The following is a 27,722-nucleotide window of genomic DNA, read 5'->3' on the forward strand; positions in this document are numbered from 1 at the left end:
CAAACCTTTTGCTAGCGATGGTGTCTGCAGAAGCCTCTGCACCACACGATCCACATCCTTATTCGAAAGTCTTGAGGACCGGGAAGAAGCTATGGAAGAGGCCACTGACTGAACAATTGGAGACTTTAAAGTAGGAGACACCGGCTCCAGTATCTGGGACCGGCTCCTACAAACTGTAACAACCTCCGGTTCTGAAAGCAATGGAGCAAAGGTAGAAGTCTTATCCAGGTTTGAGGTCGATGAACCAATTTTTGGTTCCGACCCAGTGAAAAATTTAGAAGACAAAGCTTTTGAAGATTTCGATGTCTTGTCCGGTGATCCAGCCTTATCCAGTGATTCTTGGAAGGAAGATTTTAACAATCTCCTGACTATTAATTGCTTTTACGTTCATGAAGAACATGAGAGCTGAATGAATGACAGATGGCAGAGTTCTCTTGTAGGTGAACTTCACCTAAACAATAAACACACTCCGTGTGACCATCCGTTATTGACATTTTGTGTCCACATTTAGGACATTTTTTAAATCCTGACTTAGCTTTCTCTTGTTGAGACATGACAGAAATTAGTTAAACAGAATGTACAAAATATCTCAAGTATACAACTGCGCCCTTATAAAAGGAGCAACAGGGCTCACAAAAAAACCCACACTGTATATCACACTAACTATTTAAAGCGGACAGTAGAAATATACAAAGGATAACTGAACAGCCCTAATAAAACTTGGGCCCCAGCTACTACAGGAAAAAATACACCACTAGCTAAAGCTGTAAAATTAAAGAATAACTATCCAAGGCTTTGTAAAGTACAGTTGTGTACCTACCATAAATGTAGATGTTCGAGTGTATTCACTGTTGCAGTCATTACTCTTGGGTTATCCTGCTGGCAGGCTACCCTCAGTCGGCCAGAATTCCAAAGTCTAGGTCCAGCGTCGGTTGCTGTCGCCTCTTCCCTGACGTCAGTACGCCAGGGGTATAAAAGATGCAGCCAATGACATTTTCTTCAGTCTTTCTTGCCACGCGGTGCCCGAAGCAAAAGCAGTTTGCAAGTGCCGGAAGGCCGACTCCTGAAATATTCAAATCCGAATTTCAGAACCAAAGTCTTCATTAAAGCTAAGTACCCCGTTGGGGAAACTTTTTTCTTGCTCCAGACCGATGTCAGAAAAAGTTAACAGTTGTATTTCTTGTGGGAAGCAAATACCTCATAAGGATTTTCACTCTTACTGTATTCCTTGCCTAGGCCCTGATCACAACGTTGCTAGCTGTCAGTTTTGTGCTAGATTTAACCAACGCACTATTAAGCGTCAGTTCAATTTTGCATTTCATTACTTTGGCCGAAGATTTAATTATATAATGCCATCGGACCAGCCGACAACTGGAGTTTACAAAAAACGCAAGGACAAGGAAAAGGATAGGCATCCGAGGTCCAAAACCGACGACGAGGCCTCTGCTAGGCCAGTTGCCAGTTCGCCAGTTCTCAGTGAGGCGCTTTCGCAGCCCCTGGCGCACACTACCTCAGAGCCACAGGCCGCTTCCGACTCCCACGTGGAGCCGACTGGGCCTCTGGATACTCAAGGTATTGGACACTCGGAAATCATTCCCTCAGATGGGTCTGGAGCGGCTGAGCAGGCATCGACTTCTGAGGGTGTCTTCAGATCTTCACAGCTATATATTACGCCATCTTCAGCTTCAAAGACAAAGACTAAAGCAGCTCTAAAGACAAAGAAACAAGTACAGCATTCTCCTGCTCAGACTTCCATGCCTAAAAAACAGATGCTCAAAATGGCCGAAGACCTAATTACTTTGATCAGGGGCTCCCATCCCCCTCCTGATAAGAAGTCTAGGCAAGAGACAGAGTATGATTCTTCTGATCAGGTTTCTATTTCCTCTGATTCCTCTTCTGAACAGGATTACTCCATGCTTCCCTTTGAGGATTCTGATGCTGAAGAATCCATTCCTTCAGCCTCTCCTCCTGAGGATTATTCTTTTGGGGACGCCCTGCATACCATGAGGGAGCTCAGAGACTTTCTGCTACTTCCTCAGCACAGACCCCTTGCTATTCCACCTGTTCTAGACATTGTAGATGATGTATTTTCAGAGTCCGTCCGGTCCCTTGACTCTTTACCCCCTGCACCTGCTAAGCCAGACAGATACTACAGGGTGCCGGATTCTCATAAATTCCTATATAAAACCCTGCTGCTGACCCAGAAACTATATCTCAGGGTCCCAAAGTGGTCAAAGCTTCCAGTGCAAAAAACCCTGTCCCCTCTGATAGGGATTCTAGGGCTCTAGACAGATGGGGGAAAAAAGTTTACACTTCTGCTACCCTGGCTGTAAGGGCTTTAAATTGTCAGTTTCATATGCTTAAATATCAGCAATATTTAGTGTCACTGCTTAAACAGAAATTGTTGACAAATACTGAATGTTCAGAGAACAAGGAATTGCAGGATTTATTGCATGCAGCTGAACAAGTGGGAAAGCATACTTTGCAATGTGGTTATGATTCACTGGAGGCCTCCTGCAGGTCTGCTGTTACAGGCTCTGTTATTAGAAAGCAGGCTTGGTTAAAGGAACATAATCTGCCTGATCATGTTAAAGCAAAATTATTAGATGCACCATTACAGCATGATACTTTGTTTGGTACTATAGCAGAAGAGGTGTTGAAAAAAATGGAGAATAAAGCCAAATTCATACAGACAGTCAAGGATTTCTTACAGGTACAGCCACCCAGGTTTAGCAGGAACTGGCCTTCTAAAAATTGGTCCTTTCCAGTGTCAGACAGGCCACAAAGAGGCAGATACAGGCTTCCCGGAGGCAGATCTCAGCCCCAAGGCTCATACAGGCCTAAACAATGGGGTGCTCCTACCTCCAAAAGCGGAGAAGACAAATCACAGCATTACAGGAAACAGTCCCAATGACTTTCCTCTAACAGATCCAAGCACTTTTCTTTTGGCAGCCCCCTTAGGGGGAAAACTACCACTTTTTTCATCAAACTGGCAAATGGTTACCCAAGACAAATGGGTCCTGAACATAGTGTCCCAAGGCTACAGATTCCATTTTCACACTCTACCAAGGTCAAAAGGTATGCCAGACCTGCCACACAATCAATGGGCAGAGGAACAAAAACAAATTACAGCCCTCATGGACATGAAGGCCATTCAGCAAGTACCACAACAAGAGCAGGGACAAGGATTTTACTCCAGACTTTTCCTAGTACCCAGAAAGGACAAAACCTGGAGACCAATAGTGGACCTGTCTATACTAAATACGTTTCTGGAAGTTCCAAAATTCAAGATGATGGCTCTACAGCAGCTACTACCCATGCTAGGCAAGAAGGCTTGGCTCGTTACTTTGGACCTAAAAGAGGCATACCTGCATGTCCCAATCAGACAATCTTGCAGAAGATACCTCAGATTCATAGCTGGCTCAATGCATTACCAATTCTCTGTACTGCCCTTTGGCTTATCTACTGCGCCCAGGGTCTTTACAAAATGCCTGGCACCAGTAATTGCGTTTTGCAGACGAAAAGGAATTCAAATATATCCCCACTTGGATGACTGCCTAATTCAAGCAGAGAACAAAGACATTCTTCTAAAGCATCTGGCGTTTGTAAAAAGATTACTAATTGGACTAGGGTACACAGTAAACGAAAAAAAATCAAAACTAGTGCCCTCTCAAGAGATAATATTCCTGGGTGCAAGCTTAAATACAACTGCCCAGATGGCTTATCTCACGCCAGACAAACAAAAGCATCTAACTACTTACTTCAAGAAATTGGCAAGAAAAACCCACTTATCTGCAAGGAAAATCCTGCAGGCCTTGGGTTTCATGGCATCCTGCATTCTACTAATTCCATATGCCAGACTGCATATGAGGAAACTACAATGGTATCTAAAAAGTGTTTGGACTCAGCATTGCCACAGCCTGGAGACGGTAATTGCACTCATTCCCTGCCTGCAACAGGAGTTTTGATGGTGGGCAGAAGCCTGTCACCACAACAAGGGTCTGCCATTCAGTCTACCCACAGCCAGACAGACACTAACAATGGATGCATCAGATTATGCCTGGGGGGCCCATATGGCAGGAAAATGTATTCAGGGCACATGGCCTGCAAACCAGATGCATCTTCACATCAATCAAAAAGAGATGCTAGCTGTTCAAAATGCCCTGACAGCTTTCAAGGACCTGCTTCATCCAGGACAGTTACTGATAAAGACAGACAACACTATGGTCATGTGTTACATAAACAAGCAGGGAGGTACACATTCCTACCCCCTCTGCAGACAAGCAATGACCTTATGGGACACAGCATTGGCTTTTCAGGTTCACCTGCAAGCACAATTCCTGCCAGGAAAAACAAATACTCTGGCAGACGAACTAAGCAGAAACCTCATGGATCCCCACGAATGGAAACTGGATCCACAAATCTTCAGCATGATAATAAGGAAATTCGGATGCCCAGACATAGATCTATTTGCCTCCCCTCACAACTGCCAATTGCAGAGATTTTGCACAAGGATTTATCACAAGCAAGCATGGAAAGTGGACGCCCTATCCTTCAGCTGGAAAAATCTAACAGTATGTGCCTTTTGTCCACTGCCTCTCCTTCCCAGGGTACTCCTAAAGGTCAGACAAGAGAAGCCAAAAATGATACTGATTCCACCAGAATGGCCATGCCAGCACTGGTACCCAATCCTAAAGAGCTTGTCTCAAGGTCCAGCATGGATATTGCCTCAAACTTCTCACTTGCTGACCCAACAAAACAATCAGATCCTGCACAGCAAACTCAGGACCTTAAATCTGGCAGCATGGCGGATAATGTAGCCATTCAGAACACTCCTCTTTCAAAAGTTGTTATGGATGTTATCTTGGAGGCCAGGAGGCCCAGTATCAGAAAATCTTATGCAGAGAAATGGAAATGATTCTGTGCTTGGAACCAGGAACAAGGCATTGACACGTGTGCACCAAATATCCCTCAGATTTTACAATACCTAAATGAGATGCTGAACAAAGGCCTTTCTTTCTCATCAATTAAGATTCATGCCTCTGCCATTTCAGCCCATTACAATGCGGAACCACCTATCTTTTCTCATCCTTTAATAAGGCAGTACCTCAGACGGGCCAAAAACATTAGGCCTCCAAGGAGAGCACCAATTCCGGCCTGGGACCTCAATTATGTTTTGGAAAAACTTACACTGCCTCCTTTCGAGCCAGCATCAACAGCAGGTATAAAATTCTTATCCTGGAAAACAGCTCTGCTCCTAGCAATAACCTCTGCAAGGCGAGTCTCGGAGTTACAAGCACTCATGGCTGTGGAACCTATCATCATTTTTCATCCAGACCGGGTTTCTCTGAGGACAAACCCTACATTTATGCCTAAGGTGGTGTCCAGTGTGGCCCTCAACCAAACCATTCACTTGCCTACCTTGTATCCAAATCCACAGAACAAGGGTGAGAAAATTCTGCATTCTTTGGACATACACAGGCAGCTATGCTTCTACTTGGACAGAACTAAAGCTTTCAGAAAGACTGAGCAACTTTTAGTGTCATATGCTGCAGGATCACAAGGAAAGGCTATCTCAAAACAGACTATTTCTAAATGGATAGGCCATTGCATCCGTTTCTGCTATTCTCAACATGGCAAATCAGTGCCTAAGAGCATTAGGCCTCATTCCACCAGAGCAGCAGCCACTTCAGCAGCCTTCCTCAGAGGAGTACCAACCAAAGATATCTTAGAGGCTGCAACTTGGAGTTCAGTGCACACCTTCACAAAGCACTACCACTTACCTCTTTACTCTAAGTCCAGAGCAGGCTTTGCCACTGCAGTCCTGCAGGGCCTCATAGCCTCTCCTAATCTTATTTAGCCCAGCCACCCATCCTCAGCTTTGGGATTCAACCCAAGAGTAATGACTGCAACAGTGAAACACGATGAACATAGTACAGTTGTGTACCTACCATAAATGTAGATGTTCGAGTGTGTTCACTGTTGCAGTCCAGGTTACCCACCCACCATCCCCCTTTCTTTGCTGGGTCTTATCTGTACTTCTCTATCCTATACAACCTATTTGGTGTATTTGCTTGTAGATAAAGAAAATGTTATTTTTCTGCATGCATTTTTATTGGCATATTTTTCAGCCTACCAGTTTGGGGGCACCTGACATCTGGGGCAAGAAAAACTGAAGAAAATGGCGTTGGCTGCATCTTTTATACCTCCGGTGCACTGACGTCATCAGTAAGAATGGAAGGTGAGAGAGAACAACTTCACATCAATATTTTACATAAAATAAGCATAAACAAAAACAATACAACTTAGCCTGAACCAGTCACATGCAATCCTAAAGCTTCAAGTGTCAAACAAGATCTGGGTAACTCTCGCTAGGCATGTTGGGATAGGGTCTAGCCTCGAGCCAGTGGAAGCTCTTGAGCTTTAGAATGTGGCCAAGTTCGGCTCCGAACCCAACCAGCAAGAATGAAGGCGAGATAGGGACAACATAACACCTTTCATTTCCTTGCCTTGGAATCAAAGGAAAGGAGAGACCACCAACTTTTTTAAAACTTAACTTCTCACATAATTTAATTTACCTACACCTGCATGCCATACCACAGTCAAAAGAGAAATATGTAGACAGGTACTACTGACAATCTTGTACTGGTAACTTAGTCCTGCTCATAGCTGACCTTAGGCACAGGCCAACTAGGTGGCCGCCTAGGGCGCCGCTCTAGCAGAGGCACTTTTCCAGTAATCTGGATGGTGTAGATAGACCAGGATGGGGGCATAGGGTGGTATTGGGAGGCAATGTGGAGACCTTTTGCCTAAGGCACCAGTTGACCAAAGGTTTGTCCTCCTGCTGATGTCAGGAGCTCAGCAATCGCTGTAAAAAGACAGAGGTATGAAACTGTTTTCCACTGTCTTTATCGGAGAGTGGATGAGAGCTTAACACTAATGCACAGCTGCTGCCAATGTAGCCATGCATTTCACAGCAAAACAGGGCAATTAGATCAGCCAAAGCTTTAAAGGCAGTTGCCACCTCTTTTTCACAAATTTACATAAGCAGCATCACAGTACTGAAATACGAAGGATTAAACTTTAAATGTTTGTTGTTTATACTACTTCACATGCTTATACTACTTTACATTTTAATATGACTTAAATGTAGTATCAGAAATGTCTGTGACATTTAGAAAAAGTCAGAAAATATTTTTCTTGCAAATTTTGTAAAGTAGTAACGCATTTACCAAAGTGCTGGGAGGAAGGGACTGTTAATTCATCTTGGACTACAAAAAGATAATTTGAACAAAGGCCTGCACTTTAGCTACAATTTTGGTTGCAGCTGTATAATTCCTTAGTACAGTGTAAAACAAGCCCTGAGACGCGCACAGATGAGGATCATTCAAGAAATAAAAGCAGCAGTCCTGTTACAGAAGGTATATAAGAGGACACTAACTGACACTAATCCCATCATATGTCAATGGCATGGGAATACACCACTACTTTAGGGTTACCACCTGCCCCACTTTGCCAGGGACAGTCCCTCTTTGGGCAATTGTGTCCTGCAAAAAAATTGAAAAAATGGCAAATGTCCTGAGATTTTAGGACAAAATTATTTTCTATATTTTATGTAATAGTTGCATAAAACAGTTATTCTGTATCTGAAAAACATAAATGTTACAAGAAACAGAATAAGGAACTAAAATGCTACAAGAATAAGGCAAAAAAACTGAAGTTCTGTCCTTTGTACTGGCAGTGGGTATGTTTGCCCTGCAAAATCTGACGTTTGTAGCAAAAATTTCTCATTTTGGGCATTTGAAAAGGTGGCAACCCTACACTACTTCCTTCTGTCTAATATGACTCATATAAAGCAGACATGAAATGGATTATGGGAATGAGAAATGCCCGAAGAAAAACAAGATCGTGTTGATATGTCAAGCTCCATTGTCACCCATTTTGCTGAAAACTTATTCAAATTCTATGAGATACAGTCAGAGTGATTTTGAATATTAAAATAGTTCAGACAACAAAGACAGAGTGAAAAAATAGATTTTTTTAGTTCTAAGGAGGAGTCTTCTTTTACCTAAGAAGCACAAAAAGGAACTGGTGCTTTCTTTATTCCTGTCCTCAGTACGTTGAATTATTCATGTAATCTACCAATATCTTCTCCCCCTCCCTCTGTACTGAAAGGTCACTCTTAGGACTACTAATCTATATTTGCAAACGTGACCCCGTCTAGACACTGGGAATGTTTCACATGCACCACAATTATTACTATCAGCCACATCACCCACTGCCAACTTACTCTCAAATGAACATCAAACACAGAAGTGCAGCTTTGCCTTTTATATGACTACAAAATCCAAGGTCCTTTTTTCTGTTTTTCCCCCTTCTACCAGAGTTAAGCCAATGCTGCTTTTTTTTTTTTTTTAAAGGACCCACTAATTGTTCCAGAATGATAAATTCGTACCTTACTGTACCTGAGTTTTTAGGTAGAAACTAATGCTGTAGTTCAGTATCTGTCAGAAACTATATGTTTATCATGAAACATAACCTCTTAGAAAAAACATGAACTCCACAATAATGTGCTTTTTAAAAATAAAACTCATGCTTTAAAAATTTTCAATTTTTTTATTGCAAATGCCACTTACTAAATAACTTTAGACCCCTCACAAAATAGCATACTGGAAGAAGTATAAAATCTTTTTTAAATGTGAGGCTTGAAATATATGATCCCATTGTACTATGGGCTTAAGCAGATCCACATTTTAAATGTTTTTTATTTTTTAGCTAAATCTTATCCCAGTATTAGACAGAGCTTGCAAAGAATCATCTCCAAGTAGTACCTGTTGCAATTCCATCGAACAGTGAGAGCACCTTTACTGGCCTTCTTTGTTCCGCAGGTACTGCAGGGTACATTTTGGGAGCTTCCTGTAATTACAATAAATAAATAAAAAGAGAAAAAAAATACAATGAAAATCATGTACTTGTTAGATATATCAAGATCATTATTTTCACTGTGCCTGAATTTTACTTTAAGCACAAGGTACAGAATTGCCACGGCACGGTATGTTTTCTATCAGATCTTCATTATTAACCTGTTTCTGATGTGGACAGAATTCTCACATACAGCAATCATCTGAGCAGCGGCAGATGTTGCTGGACAGTGATGAGCAGCGGCAGATGTTGCTGGACATTGACAGGAGATGGCAATAGGAGCAGACTCAAGGTTCAACAAGATGGAACATGTTACCCTCAGGCTAATTAATCCCCAAAAGGGAAGGTTAATAGGACTTGCTGTTATGGTACTGGAGTCAAATGATCTGCTAGCAAAACCTTCCTTCTTGATTCTGAAAAACTCATAGCAGAGAGGTACAAGCTGTAAAACAATCCACACACCAGTATCTTGCTGTATGGCATTTCAGATAATGAGTATATTAAGGGGGGGGGGTGCAAGGCAGTTTGTTCACATTATAAGCTTAATCACATATTGCTAATTTTCATCTTTACTTACCAACTCCTTATCACAGATGATAACTAGATAGTTAAAGAAACCCCAGCCTTGCTTACATATTCTTGCTATTCTAAGTAACTGTGTCACTGTTCTAAGTTTCACCCCCTTTTATATTGCTGACTTGCAGGGTTCACTTGCTTTATGGATCATTATACTCCTAAATTGTCAGGTTACACATTGCAGTTAAGACTTGACGCTATTTTACTTACGTATTCTTGACCATTATCACTAGCAAAGAACTCTTGCAGCTTTAAGTTCCAGTCCTTCCGCCTCTGCAAAATTCCATAGCTTTTATGTGGAAGACACATATAACAACTCCATGGGTGCTGTTCCTTAGCCTCAGCTGCTGCTCCCGGCTTCACCAAAATGTCAATACAGTCCACACAAAAACATCTGTTGCCATATAAAAAGAACAATCAGCACTCTACACTTTGCCTTAATTTCTCAGCTGAACATTTCATAAGGCAAAAGCGCAGTGAAAAACTATTACCTCTTTACTTCAAGACAATCTATATATTTTCAAGTTTATTTACAAGCTTATATCTAAGCATAAGTACAATTAAAATAAAAAAATAGAAACAATTCATAATAATATCAGATACAAAACAATGCAGAATATAAAATGCATAAAAACAGCACAACAGCAGTAATAAAAAATAGACATCAGTTAGTTGTAAAAAAGATCAAACAGACATGTTTTCAAGGAGTGCTTAAAGCCACTAAACACACAGGACTCTCTCAGCCACATAGGCTGTGTGGCCAAGACGTGTGGCCCTTGATAAGCAGATCTGAGCCACAACTCTGGAATTGCCAGTAGTCCCTGGATGGACAAAAGCAGGGAACATTGTAATTGATACCATGTCAGAATATCTCCGACACAAAAATACCCAGTTTGTGCAAGGCCAGAAACATATGATCTAGTCTTGTGACAAAATTTGTCAGCCAGTGTAGCTTATGCAGACTGATGTAATATATTGGTAATAGGGTTCTCAAGCAAGTAGCCGCCCAGCATGTTTGGAAAAATATTTTGATCTTTACTCGTAAAAATTGTATGCTACTATCTTCAGCTTGTAAGCACAAAAAAAAAAAAAAAAAAAAAAAAAAAAATATATATATATATGGGTCTACTGTGTTTGGTCAAAGTTTCAGTACTTCGAACTTCACTTGTACAAATCCACTTGTTCGAAGTACTGAAACTTCGAAAATTGACTACGGAGATCACAATACAGCACGGAATACCCACACCTCCAGGTTAGTGGTGCAGCATGATACCTCTGAGATCATCCATGTGCAACTAACATCGGGCAAATCTGCAATGCAAATTGTGGCCTGCTACAGATCACCCTCCATGACCCAGGACCACCACTCCGCCTTTCTGGAAACACTGGAAAACATGAAGGTCCTACCGAACACCCTGATCTTGGGAGATTTCAATTATGCTACCATTAAATGGGAAAACTACTTGAGTACAAACTCCCAGGCTCAGCGCTTCCTGGAATTTATCAACTCAAATGCCCTGGATCAGCTGGTAAACTCCCCTACCAGAGGCCACAACATATTAGACCTGGTCATCACCAACATGGGCAACAGGTGCTCCGTACCGGAGGTCAACCCATCACTGGTTAAATCAGACCATAAATTAATCACCCTGGATGTCCACACCCCACCACCACCCCCAACCAAGGAAACCACGGTGAAAAACTTTTCTAAAGCAAACTTCACCTTACTTAAGGCAGAGGTGGTAGGTTTCACAGCCCCCACGCTAAAGGATAACACTGCCCAAGATGCAGAATCCTTTACAATTGCACTCTATGAGCACCTACAAGGATGCTTGGATCATGCCATCCTTAGCAAAACCAAGACGCACTCCCCTAACAGAAGGAAACCTGTCTGGTGGACCCCTGCCATAAACAGGTTATACAACAAAAGGAGGAAACTAGCTCAGAAAAAAAGCAAATCCCAAGAAGGAAAGACATCCCTGATCAGTATCAGTAAGAAACTAAGGTCCCTCATAAAATCATCCAAGGCTAACTTCGAAAGAAAAATAGCCAAGGATTCGAAAGATAAAGTACAGTTTTGTACCTACCATAAATGTAGATGTTCGAGTGTATACACTGCTGCAGTCATTACACTTGGGTTATCCTGCTGTCAGGCAGTCCCTCAGTCGGCCCGAGTTCCAAAGTCTTGGTCTGGTGTCAGTTGCTGTCGCTTCTTCCCTGACGTCAGTGTGCCAGGGGTATATAAGATGCAGCCGATGCCATTTTCTTCAGTTTTTCTTGCCCCAGATGTCAGGTGCCCCCAAAAAGGTAGGCAATGTAAATTGCTAATAAAACATACATAAGAAAAGTAATCAAAAACTTTCAGTTACCAGCAAATACTCTGCATAGGTAGTAAGGGTAGAAGACATAGGTACGTACCAGCCAGTAAGAGGGGAAGGAAGGAGGGTAACCTAGACTGCAGCAGTGTATACACTCGAACATCTACATTTATGGTAGGTACAAAACTGTACTATGTTCATCGTGTTACACTGCTGCAGTCATTACACTTGGGTAGAATCCCAAAGCTGAGGTAAGGTGGCTGGTTCTATAAGGCATTAGGGGTAGCTATAAGGCCCTGCAGCACTGCAGTGGCAAAGCCAGCTCTGGATTTAGAGTAAATAGGCAGATGGTAATGTTTGGTGAAGGTATGTACAGAACTCCAAGTTGCTGCTTCCAAAATGTCCTTGGTAGGTACTCCTCTGAGGTAGGCAGTTGAAGTGGCTGTTGCCCTGGTGGAATGAGACCTAATGCTGTTAGGTACAGTTTTCCCATGGTGTGTATAGCAGAAACGTATACAGTGCCCTATCCATTTTGAAATGGTCTGTTTTGAAATGGCTTTTCCCTGTGTTCCTGCAGCATATGCTACAAACAATTGCTCAGTTTTCCTGAAAGCTTTAGTTTTGTCCAAGTAGAAGCGTAACTGCCTGTGTATGTCCAAGGAATGCAGTAGTCTCTCCCCTTTATTCTGTGGATTTGGATAAAAAGCTGGCAAGTGGATGGTTTAGAGCCACACTTGATATCACATTTGGCATAAAAGTAGGGTTTGTTCTTAAAGACACCCTGTCTTGGTGGAAAATGATGAAAGGTTCCACTGCCATTAGTGCCTGTAATTCTGAAACTCTTCGTGCTGAGGTTATTGCCAGGAGCAGAACAGTTTTCCAAGAGACATATTTTAAGTCTGCTGAGTTAGCTGGCTCAAAAGGAGGTAAAGTTAATTTTTCCAAGACGAAGTTGAGGTCCCAAGGTAGAGTTGGTGCTCTACGGGGCGGTCTTATGTTTTTAGCCCCTCTGAGGTACTGTTTTAGCAAAGGATTAGAAAAAAATTGGTGGGTCTGTGTTGTAATGAGCAGAGATGGCAGAGGCATGGATCTTAATGGATGAAAAGGAGAGGCCTTTGTCCAGCATCTCAGTTAAGTATTGTAGTAACTGAGGAATATTTGGGACAAGAGGGTCAAGGCTGTGAGCCTGGTTCCAGGCACAGAATCTCTTCCATTTATCCGAATAGGCTTTCTTGGTGCTAGGCCTTCTGGCCTCCAGAATGACATCCATAACAGCTTTGGAGAGAAGCACTGCTTGCTTGACTAAGGAATCTGCCATGCAGCCAGGTTTAAAGTCTTGAGCTGGCCGTGCAGTATCTGATTGTTTTGCTGAGTCAGAAGTTGTGGGATTTGAGGCAAAATCCATGGTGGACCTTGTGCTAAATTCTTTAAGATTGGGTACCAGTGCTGGCGTGGCCAGTCCGGGGCAATCAGGATCATCTTTGGCTTTTCTTGTCTGGCTTTTATGAGTACCTTTGAAAGGAGAGGTAGTGGTGGGAAAGCGTATACTTGTAGGTTTTTCCAGATGAATGAGAGGGCATCCACTTTCCATACTTGTGGGTGGTAAGTCCTTGTGCAGAATTTCTGTAGCTGGCAATTCATTGGGGATGCAAACAGATCTATGTCCGGGCTCCACCATTTTTGTGTTATCATCCTGAACATTTGTGGATGTAATTTCCACTCGTGCGGATCCATGATGTTTCTGCTTAAGTCGTCTGCCAGTGTGTTTTTCTCTCCTGGCAGGAATTGTGCTTGCAGATGAACTTGATAGGTTACAGCTGTGTTCCACGAGGTCATGGCTTGTTTGCAGAGGGGATATGAATGAGTGACCCCTTTCTTGTTTATGTACCACATAACTGTGGTGTTGCCTGTCTTTAGTAGTAGTTGTCCTGGATGCAGAAGGTCCCTGAAAGCTATGAGGACATTTTGTACAGCTAGCATCTCTTTTTGATTGATGTGAAGATGCCTTTGTTCTGCAGGCCACTTGCCCTGAATAGAATTTTCTGCCATGTGTGCTCCCCAGCCGTAATCCGAAGCATCTGTTGTCAGTGTTTGCCTGGCTGTGGGTTGAGTGAAAGGCTGTCCCTTGTTGAGGTGACAGGCTAGAGACCACCATCGAAACTCCTGTTGAATGCAAGGAATTAATGGTATTACTGTTTCCAAACTGTGACAGTGTTGAGACCAGACACTCTTTAGGTACCATTGTAGTTTCCTCATATGAAGTCTGGCATATGGAATTAGTAGTATGCAAGATGCCATGTAACCCAAGGCCTGCAGAATTTTTCTTGCAGGGAGTTGGGTCTTTGTTGCCATCAATTGAAAATTTTGAGTTAATTGTCCTTGCTTGTCTGGCGTGAGATAAGCCATCTGGGCCATTGTATTTAAGCTGGCACCCAGGAATATTATCTCGTGTGAGGGCACTAGTTTTGACTTCTTTTCGTTTACTGTGCACCCTAGGCAAATTAGCAATCTTTTTACAAACGCCAGATGCTTTAGAAGAATGTCTTTGCTCTCTGCTTGAATAAGGCAGTCGTCCAAGTATGGGTAAATATGAATTCCTTTTTGTCTGCAAAATGCAATTTACTGGTGCCAGGCATTTTGTAAAGACCCTGGATGCAGTAGATAAGCCAAAGAGCAGTGCAGAGAATTGGTAATGCATTGAACCTGCTAAGAATCTGAGGTATCTTCTGCAATTTTGTCTGATAGGGACATGCAGGTATGCCTCCTTGAGGTCCAAAGTTACGAGCCAAGCTTTCTTGCCCAGCATGGGAAGAAGCTGCTGTAGTGTCAACATTTTGAATTTTGGAACACCCAGGTAAGTATTTAGAGAAGAAAGATCCAGAATGGGCCTCCAGGCTTTGTCCTTTCTGGGAACCAGAAAGAGTCTTGAGTAAAATCCTTGTCCTTGCTCCTGTGTTGGTACCTTTTGAATAGCTCTCATGTCGATGAGTGCTGTAATTTGTCTTTGAGCCTCTGTCCATTGATTTGGTGGCAGATTTGGCATTCCTTTTAACCTTGGCAGAGTGTGAAAGTGGAACCTGTAATCTTGAGATACAATATTGAGAACCCATTTGTCTTTGGTGATCATATGCCAATTGTGACAGAAAAGTGCCAGTTTTCCCCCCAAGGGAGCTGCCAAAAGAGAAGCGTTTGGCAGCTGTAGTGGGAAGTCATTGGGACTGTTTTTTATAAGGTTGAGGCCTGTCTTCCCCTTCTTTCTGGGTTGAAGCACCCCATTGTCGAGGTCTGTAAGTACCTTGTGGTTGACCTCTGCCTCTTGGACGTCTGTATCTGCCCCTTTGAGGTCTGTCTGAAATTGGAAAGGACCAATTCTTTGTCGGCCAATTTCTGCTAAATCGAGGAGGCTGAACCTGTAAGAAATCTTTCACCATTTGCATAGATTTTGCTTTATCCTCCATTTTCTTTAATACCTCTTCTGCCTTAACTCCAAATAAAACATCCTGCTGCAAAGGTGCATCCAATAATTTTGCTTTAACATGATCTGGTAAAGTCTGCTCTTTTAACCAAGCAAGTCTTCTAATGACCGACCCTGTAACTGCTGCTCTACAGGAGGCCTCTAATGAATCAAAACCACATTGCAAAGTATGTTTTCCCACTTGTTCAGCTGCATGCAATAAATCTTGCATTTCCTTATAGTTAGGAAGATCTGAATTTGGAAGCATTTTTTGTTTCAACTGAGACATCAAATGTTACTGATATTTAAGCATGTGAAACTGGCAATTTAAGGCCCTCATTGCTAAAGTTGCAGATGTGTATACTTTTTTCCCCATCTGTCTAACGCTCTGCAATCTCTGTCAGAGGGAACTGGATTTTTTGCTGTAGAGGCCTTTACCCCTTTGGGACCCTGGAAAATAGTTTCAGGGTCAGCAACAGGGCTTTTATAAAGAAATTTCTGAGAGTCAGGGACTCTGTAGTATCTGTCTAGCTTAACTGGAGCAGGAGGTAAAGAATCAGGATTTAAACTGGATTCGGAATACACATCATCCACAATATCTAACACTGGCGGCATAGCAACATGTCTGTGTTGAGGTAATAAAAGAAAATCTCTGAGCCTTTTCTTGGATTCTGAATAATCCTCGCCCTCCCAATGGAAATGCTTCCTCATGGTATGTAAGGTTTCCCCAAAGGAGTAGTCCTCTGGTGGAGAGGCTGAAGGAATAGATTCCTCAGCATCAGAATCCTCATAAGGGGGTAAAGAGTATCCTTGGTCTGAGGATGAATCTGAAGAAATGGACACTTGGTCAGATGAGTCATAGTCTGCATCCTGTCTAGGCCTTTTATCAGGAGGAGGGTGGGACCCCCTGATCAGAGTAATTAGGTCTTCGGCCATTTTGAGCATCTGTTTCTTAGGCATGGAGGCCTGTCCTGGTGATTGTTGAGGTTGTTTCTTTGTTTTTAAAGGGGTTTTAGATTTAGCAGAAGATTTAATGGTTAACTGAGTAGGTCTGAAAACACCCTCTGAAGCTGCGAGTTGTTCAGCTACTCCGGATCCCTCTGAAGGGTTAGTCTTGGTAGGCAGTAAATCTGGTGAATCCGAAGGCCCAGCCATCTCCACGTGGGAGTCAGAGGCAGCCTGTGGTTCTAAAGAAGCGGTCGTCAGGGGCAGCGTAGGCGCCTCGCTGAAAACCGGCGACTGGCCTAGAACAGGCCTCATCGTCAGTTTTGAGCCTCGGATGCCTGTCCTTGTCTTTGCGCTTTTTGTGTATTCCAGTTGTTGGTTGTCCCGATGGCATGATGTAATTGAATTTTTTGCCAAAATAATGTCGGGCAAAATCAAACCGACGTTTAATAGTGCGCTTGTTAAACCTAGCACAAAACCGACAACCTGTGATGTCGTGGTCTGGGCCTAGGCATGGGATACAATAAGAATGGAAATCCTTATGAGGTATTTGCTTCCCACAAGAAATACAATTATTAACTTTTACTGACATCAGTCTGAAGCAAGAAAAAGTTTCCCCAACGGGGTACTTAGCTTTGTAGAAGACTTCAGTTCTGGATTCGGAATGAAAATCTCAGGAGTCGGCCGACTGGCACTTGCGAACTGCTTTTGCTTCGGGCACTGCGCAGCAAGAAAGACTGAAGAAAATGGCGTCGGCTGCATCTTATATACCCCTGGCGCACTGACGTCAGGGAAGAAGCGACAGCAACCGACGCTGGACCAAGAATTTGGAACTCGGGCCGACTGAGGGACCGCCTGACGGCAGGATAACCCAAGTGTAATGACTACAGCAGTGTAACACGATCAACATCCACAAAACCTTCTTTAGCTATGTCAAGAATCTAAGTGGCAACTCGCAGATATGCTCTGAGATAGTGCAAAATAGCATAAAATATACTGAACCTACTGATATTGCCAACATACTGGCAGATAGATTCAGTGCAAACTTCAGCTCCCTCTCACCTTCAAAAGGGCCCACAACAATACCGGAACAGTGTAGTGTCCTGAAAATCACAGAAGCACAGGTGAAAACAGCCCTTTCAAAAGCCAAAAACACAGCATCAATGGGGCCACATGGTGTCCCAGGCTGCGTCTTGCACAAACTACAGAACGAACTAACCCCCCACCTAAACACGCTGTTCAGCGTCAGCCTCTCCACAGGCTACGTGCCCACAGAATAGCGCACAGCAATGGTTATTCCGCTCCACAAAGGAGGAGCCACAAATGACCCTGGTAACTATCGCCCCATAAGCCTGACTAGCCTGGTCTGCAAGGCTAAGGAGCGCATCATCATGGAACTCATTAACAAAGACATTGGGAACCTCCAAACACTTGACCCGACCCAGTTTGGCTTTGTTAAGGGCAGATCATGCCTACTAAACCTAGTTGACTTCTTCGAGAGAGTTACCAAAGCCATAGACAAGGGAAAGGTGGTTCACACAGCCTACCTTGATCTCGCCAAGGCGTTTGACACCATTCCTCACTCAGGTATTACAGAAAAACTCACCAGACTGAACATAAACCCCTACATCACAAGATGGGTTGCCAACTGGCTTACAGACAGAACTCACACGGTAAGAATACCAGGCTCCAGGTCTGACTCTAAACCAGTCACAAGTGGTGTCCCGCAAGGCTCAGTTCTGGGACCCCTACTGTTCAGCATATATAATCCTCAGAAGTACAGGCAAACACAGGAGGACTATGGCTAACCAAGTTCACTGATGATTGCTAACTGGGAGCCATAATTGACTCTCCGGCTGACACGGACATCCTCCAAAAAGGCCTTACTAAGCCAGACACCTGGTGTCAAATTCATGGCCTCAAGTTAAATGCCAAAAAATGCATAGTCATCCCATTTGGGAAAAATGAAACACCCACAAATTACCACATAGGCGACAGCCCCCTTAATACAGAAGAGGTAATAAGAGATCTGGGGACCCATGAAGATAGTAATCTCTCCTTTGACAATCATATTGCCAAAGTAGTTAGGAAATCCTTCTATGTGGCCCATCTAATTACTAAGGGGTTCGTATCTGGAAATAAAGAGGTTATAGTGCCCCTCTACTCATCACTCATCAGACTCATCATAGAGTACAATGCCCCATTTGGGATGTACCTCACAAGACACCTTCAACAGCTTGAAAGACCACAAAAGCACCTCACCAAGAGGATTACTGGCCTCAAACATATGTCCTATGCAGCCCGACTGAAAAAACTCCGGCTGTACTCAGTGGCATATCGCTTACTCAGAGGTGATCTCTGCCTTACTTACAAAGCCATGTCCAACTCAGAATTGATGGACATGCTCCACCTAAAGAAACCCAAGTCACTGCGAGCCACACGCTCTCATGAGCTAAACCTCGCCACAACAATAAATAGAACATGCTGGAGGGATAGATTCCTGTCACAGAGATTTCCCATGCTTTGGAACAAAATTCCTAACTACATTAGGCAGAGCCTCTCACTAACACTCTTCAAGAGAAGCCTTGACGAGTGGATGGGTAACAGAAAGTACGCCCCGGGATCACTTCATTGGCTCTGCTTGACAGAGGCTCAATTAATTAATCAATGGGGCGGCGAAAGCCGACACACTCTGGCTAGGCTTATAAATGCCCTCAGGCAGATAGCCTAGTACCTACCTATGAATGGTAATATTCCCTTTTCCTTGCTGTAGTGCAATCTCGAGTTGGTATATTTAAGTAGAGGGGGGGTGTGGGGTTCTACTTTTCGTTTTAGGTTAAGTGAAAATTTGTTGTAAAGTAGTATATATATATATATATATACATATATATATACATATATATATATATATACATATATATATATATTGGTTTACTGTCAAAATGCTGAAACACAATTTTTCGAGTGATGACTTACTCGAAAAAAACTTTGAAAACATTGTTCACTCAAAACAACGGAAGTAGTAATGTCAATAATTTGAATTCGACATTATCGACATTACCCAACTTACCTTGATATCTGGTAATTTCTTACAAACCTGCACTTCCCATGTAGGGGACTGCACCCCCCCCTGCTAATTATATATTCCAACTCAGAGATCACACTACATTGAGGAAAAGGGTAGTATTTCTCAATCCCCACTGTAATGCAATCTCCAGTCAGAACAGCATTCGCTGTTGTGGATTCCTTCATTTTCCAGATCGGAGTTAAATGAACTTGAAAACAGCCTTTCAACTATCCCAGTTCGCACAACTGCCGTCCAATATTTTGATAGTAAACCTATATATATATATATATATATATATATATATATATATATATATATATATATATATATATATATATATATATATGTATATTTATGGATCTAGTACTATTGCACAAAATCACGTTTCCACGAAACTTAAATGGCCGAACACACTTCAGCGAATGTGCTTTTTACCGAAAAAGCATTTTTACTAAAGTGTACAAAAAAAAAAAAAAAAAAAAAAAACTAAAAAAAACCCCACAGTACTCACGTTTACGCAGGGGGGCAAGCCCCCTTGCACCCCCCCATACCCCCTTACTTTTATATTCTCATTCTGAGATTGCACTACAGTGGGGATAAGGGAATATTTCCTATCCCCACTGTGCTACAATCTCAGCAACAGCCATTTCCCCACATTTTCGTCTTTTTTTTTTTTTTTTTTTTTTTTTAGCACACTGTCACGAAAGTGCTTTTTCAGTGAAAAGCACTTTCGCAAAAGTGTGCTCGGCCATTTCACTTTCAGTGAAACGGTCGTTCGATTAATAGTACAGATCCCATATATATATATATATATATATATATATGTATATGGATCCCCTTCACTTCACCGACACACACAACGCCGACACACAAATCACCGACACCAAAAGACCGACAACACACAATACCGACAATACACACAACCATACATGCACTAACCTTAACCCAAACCCTAACCCTAAGGTCCGACACAACTGCACACTTACCCTACCCGCACCCTAACCCTAACTCACTTAACCCACCCCTAAACCTACAGTCCGTCACTATCGCACACACACCCTACCTGCATCCTAACCCTAACTCACTTAACCCACCCTTAAACACATAGTCCGTCACTATCGCACACTTACCCTACCCGCACCCTAACCCTAGCTCACTTAACCCGCCCCTAAAACTACAGTCCCTCACTATCGCACACTTACCTGTCCGCTCCCTAACACTAAATCCCTCACTCTATCGCACACTTACCGAGTCCGTCGGGTTCTCACCTTGTCGGTCATCTGTGTTGTCGGTCTTTTGGTGTCGATGATTTGTGTGTCGGCGTTGTGCATGTCGGTGAAGTGCAGGGGATCCAGATACACACACACACACAAACTGCCCTTGTGGGCCATTTTAAGCTTAGCGAATTACCCCAAGTGAGAACCATACCCTGTACTTTGTGTCTGTAAGGTAAACACCCCTATATATATATATATATATATATATATATATATATATATATATATATATATATATATATATCTAAGTATATATGTATAAAAAGAGAGAGCAAGAGTGCATGATTGTATGCAGATAAATGATATACTGTATGAGAGGCATGTAAAACTGTTTTAAAACTTTTACAATTAATTTAACTCAAGCACCTCATTTATGTAGCCTGGGTGTTCTAATTCCCAACTCTCAACAAATCAGTTTGCAAGTATACTGTCTGATACAATGTACAATGCATTTTCAGTCTCTCTGATGATGGAGAATGTTAATCCACATCACTTGTAAGAACTCTTTTAATTCTTAAACATTCAACAGTCTCCCTCATGACAGTATTATACTTAGTGACTTTATCAAAGCAGTGTACATGTTTCCAAACAGTGCTAGCGCCATAAACTGACCCACCGAGACTCCGGAACTAGCCTTTCATCATCTGCACTATTCATATGCCAAATCCAGTGGGGTTACTGGCATTCATGCGGATTAAGTGCAACAACTCCCACTCCAATGAAATGGAGCTAAGCACAAGAACTACGCTGCAGTGTCGTTCTTACCTGGTGCACAACCCTCATGTTAAACTACCTTTCCAGGCTCCTGCACTATATCACTTTCAGTACTGTCATCATATAAACACCAATTGCTCTTTTGCTTTCCTCCACTCTTCCTCCTGCAGATGTATGTTATAGTCTTGACTCTGTCCATAGTGATGGCTACTTACCATCCATGAAGATACTACAAAAACAGAAATTTCAACTTCCCTATCACAGTTACACAATCTAACAGAATTATAGAACAAAAAATCCCTACTGTCACCAGGTCTTCAACTTACCTACAGCAATTGACATTTTCACACAATAGAAGCTCCCCTCCCCCACAACAAATCGTACAATAGGACTGGTAGCCATCATCATCATACATATAGAGGGTCTCCAAGAAAGCATCCTATGAAAAATAAAAGGAAAAATGTGAGAGATCTGGTCTAAATTCTAGAACAAGGCATGTCATCATACATATAGATGGTCTCCAAGAAAGCATCCTATGATAAAGAGGAGAAATGTGAGTCAGCTGGTCCAAGTTCTAGAACAAGACAAAAGACGATGCATCAGAAATCAGTCTGCAGTGTATCAGAACTGCCCCAAGGGGGTAAGAAGGCTGGTGCTGTGCACTTAATGACTACATCATTATGCCAATGAACAGGGTCCTTCCTCACATAAAGAGCATAGAAGGAGCAATGGTTGTCGAGGTCACTTCATCCAAGCAGATCCTTTCCTTGTATCTGGTATAGATTTGATCCCATAATCAAATAAACACATGTCCTGCAATGTCATCACAGGGATTAAGGGGTATGATGTGTTACCTGCACCTTGCCAGAATATTTTCGGCTTCCACTGTGAAACTCGTTCCATCAGAAATGAATGCCTTTTGTTCAGTGTTACACTGGAACAGACTCACCCAGTCTAATGGCAAGTAAAAATGCCAAACCAGTGGGAAAGATAAATGTCATCCAGTGTGCATGGGAATATCATGGGGGTATCCAATTCATTACAGCAATGCTGGGGTGACAGAATACTGCATTGTAAGATCATGGAAATGTCCACTGCAGTACAATGCAATGCATGGGTGAGAGAATACTGCATTGTAACACCATGGAAATGTCCACTGCAGTACAATGCAATGCATGGGTGAGAGAATACTGCAATGACAAAGTACTATTACAGAAAGCAAAAAATACTTCATTAAGTGGGCTCCCACAGCCAGGCTCCCAGCACAGTAACAATATGTTTTAAATACCACCATCAAACAGAGTTTGATTTGTAAACTCAGCAATGGAAGCTTACAAATGAAAGGTAGAAGTAAAAGTCATTGGTCACATTTTGTCACTCTGGCAGAGAATGTGGGTACTCTCTTCACACAGTTGATCCCTCGTGGAGACTGGAGATAGTGTGCTGGGCTTTAAAAATATTAAGTTTAGCTGGCTTGTTTGCATGCATGCAGATGTGCATGCTCAGACAATCTCTGAAAGGCATTGCCATGTAGGGCTTGGGTGGGCTGATGGGAGGAGAGTGAGGTGAGAAGAAATATTTCTAACACACACCATGAAAAAAATCCCTGTTTTACTATCCAAGGTCAACAAGGCCCAATCCCCCTCAAATGCATGGTGAGTGGCCATGGAGACATCGAAAAAAGAGTGGTGTGCGTGGAAGTTTTTTTTCAATCTTTGCTCCTGCTGCCTGTTGATCCTCAGCCTTCTCCATGGACAACAGGCTCATTTGTTCCCCATCACCATGGTGAGGTCAACTCTGAAGGGCTATCATTCAGACAATCATCAGGGGTAGTTTGAGCTTTCTTTCTTTTGGTTGACCTCATCTTTAATGTATGCAACCATCAAGACGTATAGGAGGGTCGTACAATGGCATGACAGAGGAGGAAGTCCCCTCACTTCTCACGGGAAATTCTCTCTCCAGGCATCCCTGTCTCATAACCAAAGTCATAAGGTTCATAAATTAGTACTAAGCTAACTGCCATTGTGAGCCATTTTAAGCCTAGCCAATTATCCCTTGTGAGACTCAAACCCTGCACCTTGTGTTTATAAGGCAAACACCTTAACCATTAGGCCATCCTCCCAAGTTTCCCAGTCACTATCAGGAACTTATCATTGCTGCTTGTACCCATGAGTTTAAGCAACCCCTACACCCACCCCCCGTGACAGGCAAGCGGGCCACACTCCTTCACATCCCCCCTTCCTGCCTGGCTCCACCAGTGAGGGGGCCATTAGTCTAAACTAGTCACCTGGGAATCCACCTCTCTGCCAGGCTTGATGTGGAATATATGGGACAGTGGCTGGATGTAAAAAGTTTGCGATTTGCAGAAAAAAATGATTTATTTATCTGTCTATCTGTATCAGTGCCAGTGATATACAGGGATAAATGCAGCTTGACAGAGTGGGTAGGGAGTATGGGTGTGCTCATTCTTGAGAGGGTGGAGCTAGCTGTAGGCTGCAATAAGCCTTCAGAAGAAGGGGGCAGGCATACAACCTGGGGGCATGCATATGGTTTTCCAAGCTGATGATGGACAGTAGCCTTCACTGAGCAAGTGCAGAGTGTGCACTTATGTAAGTGAAGGCAGTGTGCCCCCCGTGATGATGTTGATCCAATGTCCCTCAGTCTACACATGATGTTTCCAAAAAGACTCAGTACTTATGTTACTGAAGAAATCACCACACTTAGCAAAAAGATATGCTATGCATCTAGTAACTAATTCTAGCTGTTGTGCTGAGAAATAGTCAAAACATGTACAAATATCCTGAAGGGTGATGTGCCTTGACAAGGCAGAGCAATACATGCAGAATTACTTGAAGAAAAAAAAAACTCAGATTTGGAACAAGACATTATGAGATCTACAACTTAATGCATACAAAGCACCAAATGCAGACTGTAGGAACTCCATGCCCTGCTCAAACATATCCAGTGCTTGGACAGCAACAGGAGACAAAGAAACAAAACAAAAGAAGACCAACCCTACCCATCCAGCCAAATGACTGAGACTCCTCAAAACAGCGATGACCATGTTCTACAGATTCCATCATTAGAAGGCAAAAGCATACAGGGATGCAGACTTATGTGATCCGAACAGTTGTATTAGTTTTTTTTTTTTTTTTTGTCACAACAAACTTCCATCTAATAGCTGTATCATATTCATTCATTTGTCCCTCTGATGGAGGAGAGGACAACAGCCAAGGTCTATTTGCTCCTCAGACAGGGCAGCAGTCCTACAGCCCATCAGTTCTTTGTCTGGGGTGAAAGCCCTATCAGCCAATTTGTTGCCTCTTCCAATTATGTGGGGCCCCTCTCAAATCTTATCCCCTATTTAATGTTGCCACTTATGGAGGTCCTACATATGCATGTATATGAATCTCTGGCTTACATAAAGCACATAGCCCCACCGAACCAGCAGCTGCTCCTGACATTTCCTCATGCTTCTGTAGGGTTAGCAGTGCAGTGGGTCATACCATCTCCCTTTCCAAGGATGGGAGAGCTGAGATTGGCAGCTTATTCCCAACATCCCTACCTTGGTCCTTCCAGTGTCTGAATGACTAATCAAACGTGAGTGATTTGGATCATAAGCAGGGTTTTATCCCTCTATATCATATGGTCAAGGGTTCATCATACTGTTTTGTGGATTCTCAGTCTCATGCAAATGTTTAGGCTTCCGTTACAATAAATCATGCCTGAAATAAGTTGTAGCAAATGAAGCTGTAAATGTTAAGACAAGCATATATAAAATGTGTCAGCCAGGTCATTTTATTAAGTGAGGCTTTGATAAGAACATATTTCTGCACTTGTTTTTCCTGACAGTGGCTCACCTCTTATAATCTAAACAATAAAAACTAAAGAAAATGCATCAGTTAATTTCTCCATTCCTTGTTAAACTGATTACCTTACAGACTTCACACAGGCCGCCTTCAAAGAGGGGGTGACAAGTAATGCTTCGTGAACTTCCACAGGCCAGGCAGAAATCTGTAAAGAAGGACTGAAAATGTTAGCTTTTTGAGAATAAGTCCGACTCTAATACATTAAAATGGTCTTTCATGAAGATCCTCTCTCTCTTATTTTTATCTTTTTTTTGTGACTACCTGCAAATTAACATAGAAACAGGACTTTGATGGGTGTGGAATATGGAGTTGCATCCCTGGGCAAAAGGAATGCAAGAACATGAACAGAACTCACTCGGTTACCTACTATAGACATCCAATCACTGATAAGACATGCCATGATGCAGTGTCATCTACTAAATATGTTAAGGAGGTACTGGCATAAAACCACTTGATTCAAAAACATCCAAATGGTGTGCTTAATGTTAAAATTGACTGAGATTGAGTTCTTCTTTCAGCTGGTATCAGCGTGGCTCTTGGATTAGCCAGAGGGGAATGAAGTACAGGAAAGTTAATTCACTTTCTAAAGAGTCTAAAACCTGGATCTTCTTTTTACGATGTAATCCAGTGGAGAAAATATAATGTATGGTTCAAAAAAGTCAACAGATCTGTGTACAGAAGCAACTTTCAGTTAATGAGTTCAAGGGAAGATTAAATAATTAAACTGGTTCTGATGCAAGGAAATGCAAGGCAAAACATACAAGGTCAAACTACAAAAGATGTAATGGTTTATTTCTTACAGATGATAAGAAACTGAGCCATGAAGTGACACTGAAGAATTACAAAACAATATACAGTTACACATGTTGGCGTGGCATCATGCCACTTGTTCATCAAACTGATTTTCATCTGTAATCTTCCATTATTGCTTGAAAGTGGTTATAATACACTTGCCTGATAACAGATGGATATGCCTACATACATAATATACACACTAATGCTGGCTACATTTCAGCAATAAACACATTAATGGAATTGCAGAGGTTTCAGGTAACTGTTAAGTATGATTTTCTGTATCAGAACTACTAACCTTTGTTTTCTGACACACTAACAATGTGACTCATTATTTCAAATTTAAGAATGGTCTTAAAAAGAGAGTTAAATGTGTCAGGATTATGGGACAGAAATGGGGAACAAAATTCTTTGACTTATATCTGGATGAAGAAAATACTATGTATTTGGAAATTCTGACTTTGCAATCAATGAAACAAGATCAGTTAATAAGCAATTACTGAGTCAAATTCTCTCTGAAATAAAGGATATATATCCTGAATGAAATGTCTGAAGAAAAAGAAATGTTTGTTATCTATCACTCACTTTTAATTAGAAAATGCAACAATAGCTCTTTGGTTTTCCTTTTAACCATGTAAAATCCTCTGATGATTCTACATCTGTTATCTAAGTATTCATAAATCAATTGATGGTGTGAATGAAGCGTGTAGATAGTTAACAACATAGTGATAACAGATTATAATAAATTAAGTTCACAGAAATATTCCCAGAATCAAATGTTTTCCACTATACAAAACCTACTGTATGTAACTTGTTCTTCACATTTTCCTCACATATAAAAGAGCATTGCTCTGCCATGGAGAACTCGGGCAACTCTCTTTGGAAGTTAGTAAGTGTGCTGACTTGCGCAAAACACAACAATGCATACACAACCAAAATCTCAAGTTTCAATGTATAAAGATTGAAGATTGCTTTAAGAACTTACCTTCCAAACTTCGGTTGTTTTGCATAACTTCCTGTACCAATCGTTCTGTAAAAGATTATACAGTATTAAGGACCTTTTATAAAACAAGAGACAGACTAAATTATTTACATGCTCAATATCAGGGAGTAATGGTAGCTTGCATCTGACTGTGACAGAACACTGAATCTTCTGAGTCAGAGATACAGAAAATTCCTAGCAGGGATGGTTTTATGTTAGAAGAATGGGGACATTTGTATCTCTTTATGTTCTTTAGACCGTAATGTAAAAATAATAATCAATTCATTTGGAAAAGAAATACATTAAACTACCATTGTTTTGCACACTTTGTTTTCTGTCCTGCCTTTTTTAAACAGTCTTGTAATCAATGACATATGGAGCCACTGATGAAACCACAATGACAACAATACACAAAGACAATGTAATTCTGCAAAGAGTGATTCATGCAGTGATCTATGGGTACAGAAAGTTAACAGAAACATAGTTAAATGTAGGATGGGAGGTGGGGCAAAAAAAGTCCGAAATGAATTGTGGTAAAGGGGCACAAAGTGTCAGGCATATGCACTGCAGATATAAACTGTCCTAAGCGACTTGATTTGTGCTGTGCCTTGTTAATTATGTACTCTGTGTCTAGTACTAGTGTGTTACACTGTGCTTCAATTGTTTTAGTTCTGATGGCTAGATAAGACCCATTAGGGCCTTATCCTGCTTTTAGGGGAGAAACAAAATGGCATTTATTTGGATTACAGGCAATTTGGCCAAGACACCAGGGAAATTCCTCTTCAAGCTGCTGCCTCTGCACTGGC

At 42.0% G+C, this 27,722-nt stretch overlaps 1 protein-coding gene across 1 annotated transcript in view; it reads right to left on the reverse strand.

The window, feature by feature from the left end:
- The window catches only part of LOC122817164 (DNA (cytosine-5)-methyltransferase 3B-like), a 1,566,941-nt gene that overhangs the window by 375,047 nt on the left and 1,164,172 nt on the right, over positions 1 to 27,722 (reverse strand). The window contains exons 11-15 of the mRNA XM_044090371.1: positions 26,920 to 26,964; positions 25,208 to 25,287; positions 21,600 to 21,712; positions 9,709 to 9,892; positions 8,832 to 8,916 (exon numbers count right to left, since the gene is read on the reverse strand). Coding sequence (XP_043946306.1) covers positions 8,832 to 8,916; positions 9,709 to 9,892; positions 21,600 to 21,712; positions 25,208 to 25,287; positions 26,920 to 26,964 — 507 coding nt within the window. The remainder of the gene's footprint in view (positions 1 to 8,831; positions 8,917 to 9,708; positions 9,893 to 21,599; positions 21,713 to 25,207; positions 25,288 to 26,919; positions 26,965 to 27,722) is intronic.

Source organism: Protopterus annectens, chromosome 12.part0 (assembly GCF_019279795.1).
Source record: "Protopterus annectens isolate FY-2018-M chromosome 12.part0, PAN1.0, whole genome shotgun sequence".
NCBI lineage: Eukaryota > Metazoa > Chordata > Ceratodontiformes > Protopteridae > Protopterus > Protopterus annectens.